Source organism: Oncorhynchus tshawytscha, linkage group LG06 (assembly GCF_018296145.1).
Source record: "Oncorhynchus tshawytscha isolate Ot180627B linkage group LG06, Otsh_v2.0, whole genome shotgun sequence".
Classification (NCBI taxonomy): domain Eukaryota; kingdom Metazoa; phylum Chordata; class Actinopteri; order Salmoniformes; family Salmonidae; genus Oncorhynchus; species Oncorhynchus tshawytscha.
The window spans coordinates 74,015,304-74,027,544 of NC_056434.1; the positions used below are offsets into that span (position 1 = coordinate 74,015,304).

Here is a 12,241-nt window from a genome sequence, read left to right on the forward strand (position 1 = left end):
AAATATCAGGTACAACTTTCCTTAGAGTAGCAGAGGTGATTCAGTGAACTGTGCTCATCTAATGAGAAACCTGCGACCTGAAAACTCCTGTTACCTCAGTGGGCAGTCTTCAGTTATACAAACCTTATTGATCACATGAGAACACCAAACAGTCGGCAACACATACTTCTAACATCCCTTCTCTCAATATAATCATAATTCCTTCCTGACAATGTCAGAGTCCAGACAACAAACAGACCACGTTTTAAAACAAACTTTTATGGGCAAAAATAAAACTATCAGAAGATAATTTATATGCATGCATATCCAGATTATAAATTCCTTTCCTTCTCTGTTATTCTAGTTCATGATTAATGAATAAACAGATGGTTGAAAATTCAAACTGCATAAATCACATACTCATTAACAGCTAGGGGAGCATCTTCAGCTGCTGGTGCAGTTAGTCAACACAATATGGCCACTTACAAACTGTCATTAAGATCACCTAAGTCTTCATTAAAAATACACAAGTGTTTTTATCATTACGTGGTGCTCTGATATAAACGTTTAGATCAAAATCAATTAATTCCGCATTGCTATGGAAATGACAGGTTTCTGGCTACTCCTTGACATGTTTGTCTACTCTGTATCGTAATTACAAAGAAAGGACGAAGAAAGGGGGCGGCAGGGTAGCCTAGTGATTAGAGCGTTGGACTAGTAGCCGAAAGGTTGCTAGTTCAAATCCCCAAGCTGACAAGGTACAAATCTGTTGTTCTGCCCCTGAACAGGCAGTTAACCCACTGTTCCTAGGCTGTCATTGAAAATAAAAATTTGTTCTTAACTGACTTGCCTAGTTAAATAAAGGTAAAAAAAAATAAAACAATTCTCAGGTCTATTTTTAAATGCAGAATATGATAGGATTCCCTCCTCCAGAATTTCTTGTTGGTTGTTTAATTCGGGGGAGATTACTCAGCATTGGCTCTGACTCACCCATGTAAAGCAGTAATACTATGTTTTGCTTCTTGGTGCAGCAAATGTCACTACAAGTTACTGTGAAAAGTAACATTTCCCATCTGTCAGTATGTTTGTGTGGGTGATAGTTTTGAATAATGTGTGTCTCAAGGCAAAAAGATATCAGAACAACTTTTCTGCAATGTTTATTTTATGTTGCTTGCTTTTGTGCATCTTTGCATGCATTCTGGTGTTCATGCGTGTGTGCGTGCGTGCGTGTGTGCGTGTGTGCGTGCGTGTGTGCGCGCACATACTGTAATAGGGTAGAGAACCTATGGAAAAACCCACAAAGAAAAACCCAGACTCAGGCACACACATACCCACAGATTCTCACTGAAAAGTTGAAGGTCCCTCAGTTTTTATTCAATCGGTGAACGAAGAAAGAGAACAAAGCAACAACAAAACTATTTCCGGGGTGTAAAATACTGAGTAAACAGACTGAATCTTATCTCTCACTATATTCCCCCGTTGTTATATTATTATGCTTTGTCTATCTGGTGGTGTCCCAAAAGAATTCTATTGAAAGGTGAATACAGGTTGGACCACTTCACTCCTTAATTGTTTTTAAAGGGCAACTTGAGTTAAGTTCTCCCATCTTTTATTGCTTTGAAACCTGAACAATGTGCAGCTCAGGGAAGGCATTGTGATAGTGAAAGGTTATGGCAGCCTTACTGAGAGGAGTTGAAATGATGATGACTCACAGAGAGCAGCCACTAGGTTATCGACAACAGCTGAAGAAGACCAAACCACCCCAGGCAGAATACCTGAAAACACACACACGCTAATGTCAGCATTGTTGTTTTAAAGGAGTGTCTGCATACTGGAAAAGTTGCTATCTATGTGATTTATCTAACAAAATCTGAATCTTAAATGGCTTGGCTCTTGGGTCATTTTAATTGGGAGTCTGAAGAAATGTTGAGGGATTGAAACAATGTGGCTGAGAATTACCAATAAGATCTATGATTGTCTGGATGGGTTGTGTTGAGGTCTTTCAATTATTATATATATTTTTTTTATCTCCCACAGGTAGAATACGGTATTTATTTTCTGAGTTCAGGAATAACATAAAAAATGGACAAATTTATCTAGACCATATGGGTGTAACGTACTGGGTGTAGTGGGAGAGAAGTCAGGCGCAGGAAGCAGAGGGTTCAGGGTGGTGCTATATTTAATGCACAAAACTGCGAACATAAGCAAACCCCACGAAAACACAGGGCGCACAACAAAACAAATATCCCAAACACGGGGACTTAAACAGTCCAGCAAAACCCACGAAATGGGAAACACGGAACCCTGGTAAATAAAGCCCGACTAATCAGTAAAACACATCACAAATCACTAAAACACAAACAGGTGAAACCAATAAACAGAAAGGGGAAAAAGGATCAGTGGCAGCTAGTAGGCCGGTGACGACGACCGCTGAGCGCCACCCGAACAGGAAGGGGAGCCACCTTCGGTAGGAGTCGTGACAATGGGACATAACTCAATTTAGTTGATACTGTAGCTGCATTGGTCTAATATCTTACCAGTGATGCTGGCCAACATGCGTGTTTTAATGAGCCTCACACAGCTCTTTTTTATATGCTAACCTGTGATGAGCTTCAGCCTCATTGTACTGTCAGCTGACATTATATGGCTGGTGAACTGTTGCCTGGCTAGCAAAACTCCTTGCTCTGGTCAAACGCTAAGCCACACCCACGGACGTACATTTTTCTCCGCAATGAGTCTGGACCTGAGTAGGTACGTCCCCGACGATTTCTAGAACGTAAACACATTCTAACCATTCTGATTGGTTACAGAAACCTTGGATTGGGCCAGAGCCAGAACACACATGGGTAAAGCGTCATTCAGAAAATGATTGTTTAGAGATGATCCAATCGCTGATTACCTTGTTTTTTACGACACCCCTAATTTTGACGTCACCACAAACGACTTCAACGATGGCAGTCTCAGACTGAAGAATGTACTGTAGCGAACATAGAGCAGTGGAAGAATTCAGTTTGAGTGTCAGGCAAGGTGTACTGTGCCACAATGTGATCATTGTCCACAGTTCATTGTCCACGATAAGCAACCCTGACTCTATAAACACAGGACTAACGCTTGTGGGGAACATATACAAGATAGAACCAAAAGATCTCCTGAGCAGCCTTATGTACTTGCCATACGTGATGCCTGTTCTTATCCTGTCTGCGCTAACTTTTACTTCTCCTAATGAGGCTAGGCCTTCCCACGGGGTGGGGGTGTGAAGTCGGCCGCCTCACTCGCCTGTTCTCCTTCGCTCCTCCACTTGTTATCTCTCTATCTACCTACGCTCTGTAATTTAGTCACAGGGCAGGTATTCACCGTGGCTGGTGCAGGTTTGTTTCCATCTCAAGCCCACTCTGTGACTCTCAAAGGGTTGAGGAGGCAGGTACTTTGCTAATACTTTCAATGAACTGCCTATCTGTACTGAATTCATGTGAATGTATTTATATAACCCTTTATAACCCTAAAGTACATTTTAAGACTTCACACAGACATTCATAACAGCTCATAGTTTCATATAGCGTTCCTTTTCAAAGCCATAAAGTACGGGCTATTATTAATACAGGTTTCATAACAGGTATAGTTGTCATAGTTGTAGTCCGCTATAAGCATTGAAAACTAATTCCTCCTAATAATGGCTCCCATTAAGAATCTATTAGATAGTTCACATAAAGTGTGATCAGAACTTTTTGGGGAACCTTTCTCTCAGATCCATTGTGTTAACAATGAATACTGACAGGTGAGGAACTTGCTGTCAAAAAATGAAGCAGATGATTTTACAGTGACCTTTTCAATTGTCAACGCTCCAGTGAAGTTGTATCATCATGATTCATGACATACAGATGTAGGATCTTAATTTGAGCCAGTTTGCTACATCATGAAGCAACAAGAAATGTGAATTATTATGTGGATTATAATGAATGGACAATTTTTGCAGGGGTTGATCATTTTTTTGTTACAGCAAATCAAGTCTGAAATTTTAAAGTGGAAATAATAAACCTTAGAACCTTTTTCAAACCTTGAATACACAACAAGTTAGCATTACCTGTAGTGCAGGAAAATTCTCTGCAACAACAGAGTGATCAAATTAAGATCCTACATCTATATGAAACATCTCCATAGAGATAATGGAAGGGAAATAACTCCACAGAACCCCACAGTGGAGGTATCATAATAACCATATACCCTAGCAGGCAAACAGGGAAAGGTTCATTTTTCCCATAGGGAATTTTTAGAAACAATTAAAATAAGAGCTGTGTTTCATGTAGGCTTGCCCTGGCATGACTTTTTGATAATCATGTAAATCTCTCTCGGACAAGGGGAATTTTATGAATATATTCAGCTCTATTTACTCTGAGATTCGAAAATGCTGATTAGCATCATAGTAGACATCATACAAGACTACAAATCCCTGCAAGCTCCTGCCCGTCATCTCTAGCTGACACCTTTGCTAACAGGTATTGTTTCAATTTCAAACTTGTATAAGACTGTTCACAGAATTGTCAATTTAAATAAATGTAGCCAATTTATTCATTACTGTATTTAGCTAACATTAGATAGTTAATCCAGAGATTCCTACCTTTGCCTCTGTTTGGCAGTCTCGTCCAGATCATTATGGCATTTGTAGTTCTTTATGATAGTCACATTAGCAGCTAATTAGCATTTCATTTTCAAGGGGTGAATACAGGCGGATATATTGATAAAATTCACCTTGTCCTAGAGGGATTTACATGGTTATCAAAACGTCATGCCAGGGTAAGCCTACACGAAACAGCCCTTATCCCCTCTGGGTAAAATGAATGGTGGAAAAACAATTGGAACCAGTTCCTTGTTTGATTGCAAGGTTCTATGGGTATTATGACTCATACTGTGGTACTCTATTTGAAGTTCACTTTCATTTCTGTGTTAGTTTAGACCGTTTTGTGAGGTGGTGATGGTAAGGGCGATGGGCTGTCATTACCCATCATCCTTTGGCTCTGTCACAGCTGCCTGCTCACTGTAGTGCTTCTAGAGATATGCCTCCCCTTTCCCCTTTCCTCTGTTCTCTTTCCTCCTTTTCCACTTATTTCCTCACAACCCTGCAATTACCATGGCCCTTAACTGTCAACCTGTTTCTATTGTGAAATCCCAGGGTAAGTGAATGTAGCTGCGCTGTCATCATTTCAGCAGGGTAGAGGTGGGTGTAACGTATTTTAAACTGTTAATCCTCAAACAAATGATCCTTCCTACATTATCTTTTACTTCTGACTGTGAGTGTAGTATTACCATGTAAAGATTTGTCCTTTGAGATATACTGTTGTTGAACATTCAAAGTAGGACACAATTGGGTCAAGTTCAATAGTCTGTACGCCATAACGAGTTTTGAACAGTACCCTCATACCTTTAACATGCCATATAATACCACATCACCATCCTGGATATTGAACGTGGCTGGATGTCTGGATGACATCTTTATGATATCCATACTACTAGATGGCCAACATTTTGATTATCGAGCTAGCAGATTGTGAGGGTCTATCTTGCTATAGCAATGAAATGCACACATACGTCAGCTCTCAAACCATATCCTACTGGACAGTATGATACCTCCAAAGGCATTATGCATACAACCAAATAACTTGAGTGAAGCATTTTCCCTTTTGAAATGCACAGCATTTATTTCAATAAAGTCACAAATGTATTTAGCAAAACTGAACACTGCTTTGACTGCTTTTAACAAAAATAAATATACATTTTCATCTGTCTAGGGCATCAAACACTCAAAGGAAATGAAAGTAATACACTTTACTTTGGTTGCCAACATCACCAAAATTCATTAACTTTACAACTGAAAATGTAATCTACAGACCGCTCAGGTGACTCCTCTATAGATGAAGTAGTAATACTGTGGGTGTTAGTAATGTAGAGCAAAAATAGAATGTTTAAAAATGTATTATACAGTATGGATATAATGGCTATACTATCACATTCAAATACAAAATTATCCAGTTTTATTCATGATATGATAATACAATTTAATAATATTCAAGAAACAGTTTTATAATGCCACATCATCAGCTTACCATACTCTACAATCATACAGATGTAGGGTCTTAAATTTGAGCCAGTTTGTTACAGCAGGAAAACAATCCTGCAGCAATAGGAAATGTTAAATATGACGTGGATTATAATTAATGGCCATTTTTTGTATGGGTTGATACATTTTTTGTTACGGCAAATCAATTCTGAAATTTTGGTGGAAATTACAAGTTTGCATTTCCTGCCATGCAGGAACATTGTCAGCAACAAAACAGTGATCAAATTAAGACCCTACATCTGTACACAACTATGTCGCTGAGTCACTGTATACACTTTTGCAGCTATATCGCACAAGGTATCATACCAACAAAAAATGATCTCAAATGCTTTATATTCCCATAGTTATCCATCCAGATGTTACTACACTTAGGTGATAGTGATACAGAGACATGTTATCCCTTTTACAGTGATATAATCACGCGTTTGAAAGGCACTCAATTGTGTAGAATTTTGCCCATGCAGCTACATCATCTTAGCTATGTGAGTCATAGTCAGGGCATGCTACGTTGCACACCAACTCATTGGGCCCAGGAACAGTGAATCCTGGCGATGTTGCTACACTAATGAGCAGCAACATATGTCAAAATTTAATTTGTCTTATCTGAAGTCATACATGCTACAACAAGAAATCACTCCATCAAAACCACTCGGTTGGAATGAAACCATTTTAAACGAAATGGCAGACTTTAATGAACTACGAGTGACTCACTGGCTTAGCAACAGTTATTCGTGACCCACATGACTCTCCGTCATATCTTCCCAATTAAGGGCGTCATGTTTTCTCACTCATGTCACACAACGAGACAAGAGAGCAACAGTTAACCCTGCTCAAAACTGCGAAAGTACGAAATCGATACAAAGCAACAATCTCTTCTCAGGTTTTTTTCAACTCTCTCCACTCTCCAACCATGGCTCACTACTTAGGTACAGTTAAAGTCTGAAGTTTACATACACCTTAGCCAAATACATTTAAACTCAGCTTTTCACAATTCCTGACATTTAATCCTACTAGGATTAATCCTAAAGTCCCTGTCTTAGGTCAGTTAGTATCACCACTTTATTTTAAGAATGTGAAACGTCAGAATAATAGTAGAGGGAATTATTTATTTCAGCTTTTATTTCTTTCATCACATTCCCAGTGGGTCAGAAGTTTACATACACTCAATTAGTATTTGGTAGCATTGCCTTTAAATTGTTTAACTTGGGTCAAATGTTTCAGGTAGACTTCCACAAGCTTCCCACAATAAGTTGGGTGAATTTTGGCCCATTCCTCCTGACAGAGCTGGTGTAACTGAGTCAGGTTTGTAGGCCTCCATGCTCGCACACACTTTTTCAGTTCTGCCCACACAATTTTCTATAGGACTGAGGTCAAGGCTTTGTGATGGCCACTCCAATACCTTGACTTTGTTGTCCTTAAGCCACAACTTTGGAAGTATGCTTGGGGTCATTGTCCATTTGGAAGACCCATTTGCGACCAAGATTTAACTTCCTGGCTGATGTCTTGAGAGGTTGCCTCAATATATTCACCTAATTTTCCTGCCTCATGATGCCATCTATTTTGTGAAGTGCACCAGTCCCTCCTGCAGCATGATGCTGCCACCCCCATCCTTCACAGTTGGGATGGTGTTCTTCAGCTTGCAAGCCTCCCCCTTTCCCTCCAAACATAATGATGGTCATTATGGCCAAACAGTTCTATTTTTGTTTCATCAGACCAGAGAACATTTCTCCAAAAAGTAGGATCTTTGTCCCCATGTGCAGTTGCAAACCGTAGTCTGGCTTTTTTTATGGCGGTTTTGGAGCAGTGGCTTCTTCCTTGCTGAGCGGCCTTTTAGGATTTTCACAGGGTCCTTTTCTGTTGTTCTGGGATTGATTTGCACTTTTCACACCAAAGTACGTTCATCTCTAGGAGACAGAGCACGTCTCCTTCCTGAGCGGTATGATGGCTGCGTGGTCCCATGGTGTTTATACTTGCGTACTATTGTTTGTACAGATGAATGTGGTAACTTTAGGCATTTGGAAATTGCTCCCAAGAATGAACCAGCCTTGTGGACGTCTACAATATTTTTTCTGAGGTCTTGGCTCATTTCTTTTGATTTTCCCATGATGTCAAGCAAAGAGGCACTGAGTTTAAGGTAGTCCTTGAAATACATCCACAGGTACACCTCCAATTGACTCAAATGGTGTCAATTAGCCTATCATCAGCTTCTAAAGCCATGACATCATTTTCTGGAATTTTCCAAGCTGTTTAAAGGCACAGTCAACTTAGTGTATGTAAACGTCTGACCCACTGGAATTGTGATACAGCAAATAATGACTGAAATAATCTGTCTGTAAACAATTGTTGGAAAAATCACTTGTGTCATGCACAAAGTAGATTTCCTAACATACTTGCCAAAACAATAGTTTGTTAACAAGAAATTTGCGGAGTGGTTGAAAAATTAGTTTTAATGACTCCAACCTAAGTGTATGTAAACTTCCGACTTCAACTGTATATAAGTACCTCAATGTCTCCATCTTGCCATAGTCAATGGGTGGGTTTGAAGTTGTTGGTGTCGTTGACCCTTCCGTTCTCCACCATGCGGGCGGAGGAGTTAAAGGAACTTCTCTTCAGGATCTTGTTGGTCAGGTCGCTGCATGTCTTCCTGTACTGGTTCCGGAGCAGTGAGTAGACAAAGGGGTCGCAGGCTGCCTTGCTGTAGGCCAAACACTTAGACAAGACACCCCAGTGAGGGTTTATCTGTCCTAGCGTGAAGAGCTCGAAGATTCTGACACAACAAGCACAGAGAGATAAGTTATATTATGAACAATGGATAGCTGTTTCATAGACCAGTGAAAAAACAACACAGATGTCAAAAAACCTAATGTCCTGTGGAAACTCTTTAATAAGCTCTCAGAAATGTCAACATTTTGCTTCAAAATGCCATGGCTCTGAGTCGATCGTGAATGTTAGGGGATGTGGAGTTGCTCTTGTTTGTCTCACTGTCCTTACCAGGTAAGTGTATGGAGGCGTTTCACAAGGACAAGGCTCATTCTCAGAATGACGAGCTCAGGTCACTGGTCTTGTGATTTACAGCCGCTATCAAACTCACAATGGGGATCTCACTATAATTATAACCCCTGATGTGATCTCCATCTTCGCGGTTATGTTCTATCCCCTTCTGAAGGGTTGCAGCTGCACTTGTACAATAGGCAGCAGGTGTAATGAGAAGTATCATCATGGTCTCTGACTCACTCATAATGACACGTCCACCCATGTTAACTCTCTTACAGATTATCTTTCTCTTACACTCTTTCTCCCTTTCCTGGGATTTCATCCTAAAACTCATGAAGAAAAAGGGTGACAACATAATCACCCTCAAGCTGATTGGTTAGGGATTTAGATATGGATCGATAGAACATAATACGATGGGGTTGTAGAAATTGACTATGGTCCATGTTGCAAAGTCATTTTTTCTACCCAAAGCACAAGCCATTTGCACAGGAAGTAGACAACTTTCGTTGGTCTCAGATGGGGAATTGGTGTCACCAGTTCGCAGCAGCCAATCCCACAATATAACACCATCCCACATGCACAGGGGTGTTGAGGATAGATTTGAACCCCTGCTCACCTCGTGATGACGTAAGGGGCGAAGCACACCACAAACGTTCCAATGAATGTGATGATCTTCTTGGTGGCTCTCTGCCTCCGCTGTCTCTGCTCATCCAGGCATCGCTGGCGCACACTACCAAAGGACAGAGGGGGCCATTATCAACCCAGGGGACGACCCAGGAGCACAGCCTCAAAACATGGCCTCTCGAGTGGAATGAAGGGTGATGGAGAAAACAGCATGCTTCTATGGACAGTATCAGAGCACATCCTCAGGTCAATGCCAATGGATTGTTCAAGATATCGAAACTGTAACACATCCATTATGTAAATCAAGTCCAATTCCAGGTCAATACTTATTGTTTAATTGATCGCTAATCACAAGGAATTGACCCCGGCCTTTGAGAAAGAAGAAAGACAGACAACAGGGAAAGTGACCGTGAGATGGCATCAATCTACCTATTTGAGGCTAGTTTAACTATTTGACTTATGTGATGTGGAAGTGATTGAAAAGGGATAATCAAATGCAGTAAACAATACAGATCCAATGCAGTCGTTTTTATCTCAATATCAAATCATTTCTGGGTGACAATTAAGTACCTTAATGTGATTGTTTTCAATGTACATGGTCAAAAAGAAACAACAAATAGCTTATTAGCAAAGAGCAATTTCTCAAACAAGAATTTAGCTAGGACAGTCTGGGAGTGGTCAGAGTTGGGAGGGGGAGGCAGGCCAAAACTCCATCCCACCATGACAGGCTGAGATTTCAGGCGCCTTTTCAAACAGTACATTTTCACAGTATTATTCAAGTTTTATAATGGTCACAATTTATAATGGTTTTGATCTGTATGTGAAGAGCTCTTGGTTTGGAATATATTTGTGTCATTTTGGTTTTGATAAAGGGGGCTGAGATCTGAGACCGTAACATTGGACCAAAACGGTGGTGCTGAAATCAATCCTAAATCCACTGAAGTCGCATTGGTAATTTTGCAATTACAATTCGTGGGATAATCTGAAAAAATGTCAAAGCAAATGACTCAGACTAGGCTCAACGGCTTACCTCGGGTGAATATCCACAAGCAGCAATAAGGTCTGCATAGTGATCACGTCGATGCGTTTACAGTGAAACCGCGCAACTTTCAGAACTTTCAGGTACGTTACACACAACACGATTAAGGTCAAGAGAAACGTGAGAGAGTGTAACACCACAGTGTAGATGATGAACTGCGTCCGGGAGCCGCTTGCTCTCGCATTGCAGAGCGTACATGATGCGTAAAGGTGATGGTACCCAACCCAGGAAGCGCAAGTGGCCACCGTGGAGAACGAGAGCGAGTGCATCCACGTGTATCCAAGCCCTATCACTGCGTCCCGGTGTCGTATTCTGGAGTGGTAGCTCAGCGGAAAAACTACTGCCACCCATCGATCGATGCTCAAAGCCCCCATACTGAGCATTGAGTTGGTGGTGAGAAAAGTGTCCAGGAAACCCACAGTTTGACAGAACCCGCTGCCTCCAGTGTTTCCTTTGTTGATAAGTCCGACCAGAGTTAGAGGCATATTGGACACGGTAAGCAACAGGTTGCAGACGGTTAGGTTGAGGATAAACAACCCGGGCACCTGCTTTCGAATCTCCTGGTTGTACAAAAAGCAGATCAGTACCACCACGTTGGACAGAAACGAGACGGCGATGATCACTACTACAAACACAGAGACAGCCATGTCCGCAATGTGCATTGTGCGTGTGTCCCACTCAAATATCCGCACTTTTGACAATTGTATTCACCGTCCAGCTTCTGAAACAAATTACATATAGCATCGTGCTGGAACTACGATGTCCAACAAGCAAACATCCGACACAGTTCCACGGTTATTCTTCGTTGTCCTTCTCGTGCCTCCATGTAACGATATAGCCGGCTCACTATGGAGAGTCGCAAGAAGGGACATCCAAGTATCCTCGATGTGCCGAACCAAATGTCTCCAGGAACTGGTGATTACAAACAGACACACCCCTGCACGTGTGGCTGCACTAAGTTTCTAACTATTTATTTCTTGCCACTGCTCGCACAATATCCCCGTATTGCGCAATTGCGTAGTGTACTGGTGGACAGCTTTGCAAACGCCCAGCGCAGTGTCTCGGATGGTCTGTCTCTGGCGATGCTTATGTCGGAAATGTCACACCTCACCCACACCCATATGCTACACACTCCATCGCCTCCCCAAAGCAACCAAAAATGTATTTTTCTTCAATATCATGCGGTAAGTGTTAACTCATGCAACTGACATCGTGCTCGACCCTACAATTCGATAAACATCATACAACAAATGTATCTATGTGTTATCTCTAGCTGATGTAAGTCCCATATTACTGCGTTATAGGAGTTAACCAGGCTGTAGTTAATCCACAAGAGTATGGAGCATATAAATGACTGATATCACAATTTATAATTATAGATACAGTGCCTTGCAAAAGTATTCGGCCCCCTTGAACTTTGCGACCTTTTGCCACATTTCAGGCTTCAAACATAAAGATATAAAACTGTATTTTTTTGTGAAGAATCAACAACA

The 12,241-nt window shown here is 41.1% G+C and overlaps 1 protein-coding gene across 1 annotated transcript; it reads right to left on the reverse strand.

Annotated features, from left to right (window-relative positions):
* Positions 1-8,617: 8,617 nt before the first annotated feature.
* On the reverse strand, positions 8,618-11,719 carry LOC112253541 (G-protein coupled receptor 26-like). Its single transcript, XM_024425487.1, has 3 exons — positions 10,740-11,719; positions 9,702-9,815; positions 8,618-8,858 (listed from the first exon to the last, which is right to left on the reverse strand). The coding sequence occupies exons 1-3, from the start codon at positions 11,408-11,410 to the stop codon at positions 8,618-8,620; spliced, it is 1,026 nt and encodes a 341-aa protein (XP_024281255.1). The 5' UTR covers positions 11,411-11,719.
* Positions 11,720-12,241: the final 522 nt, after the last annotated feature.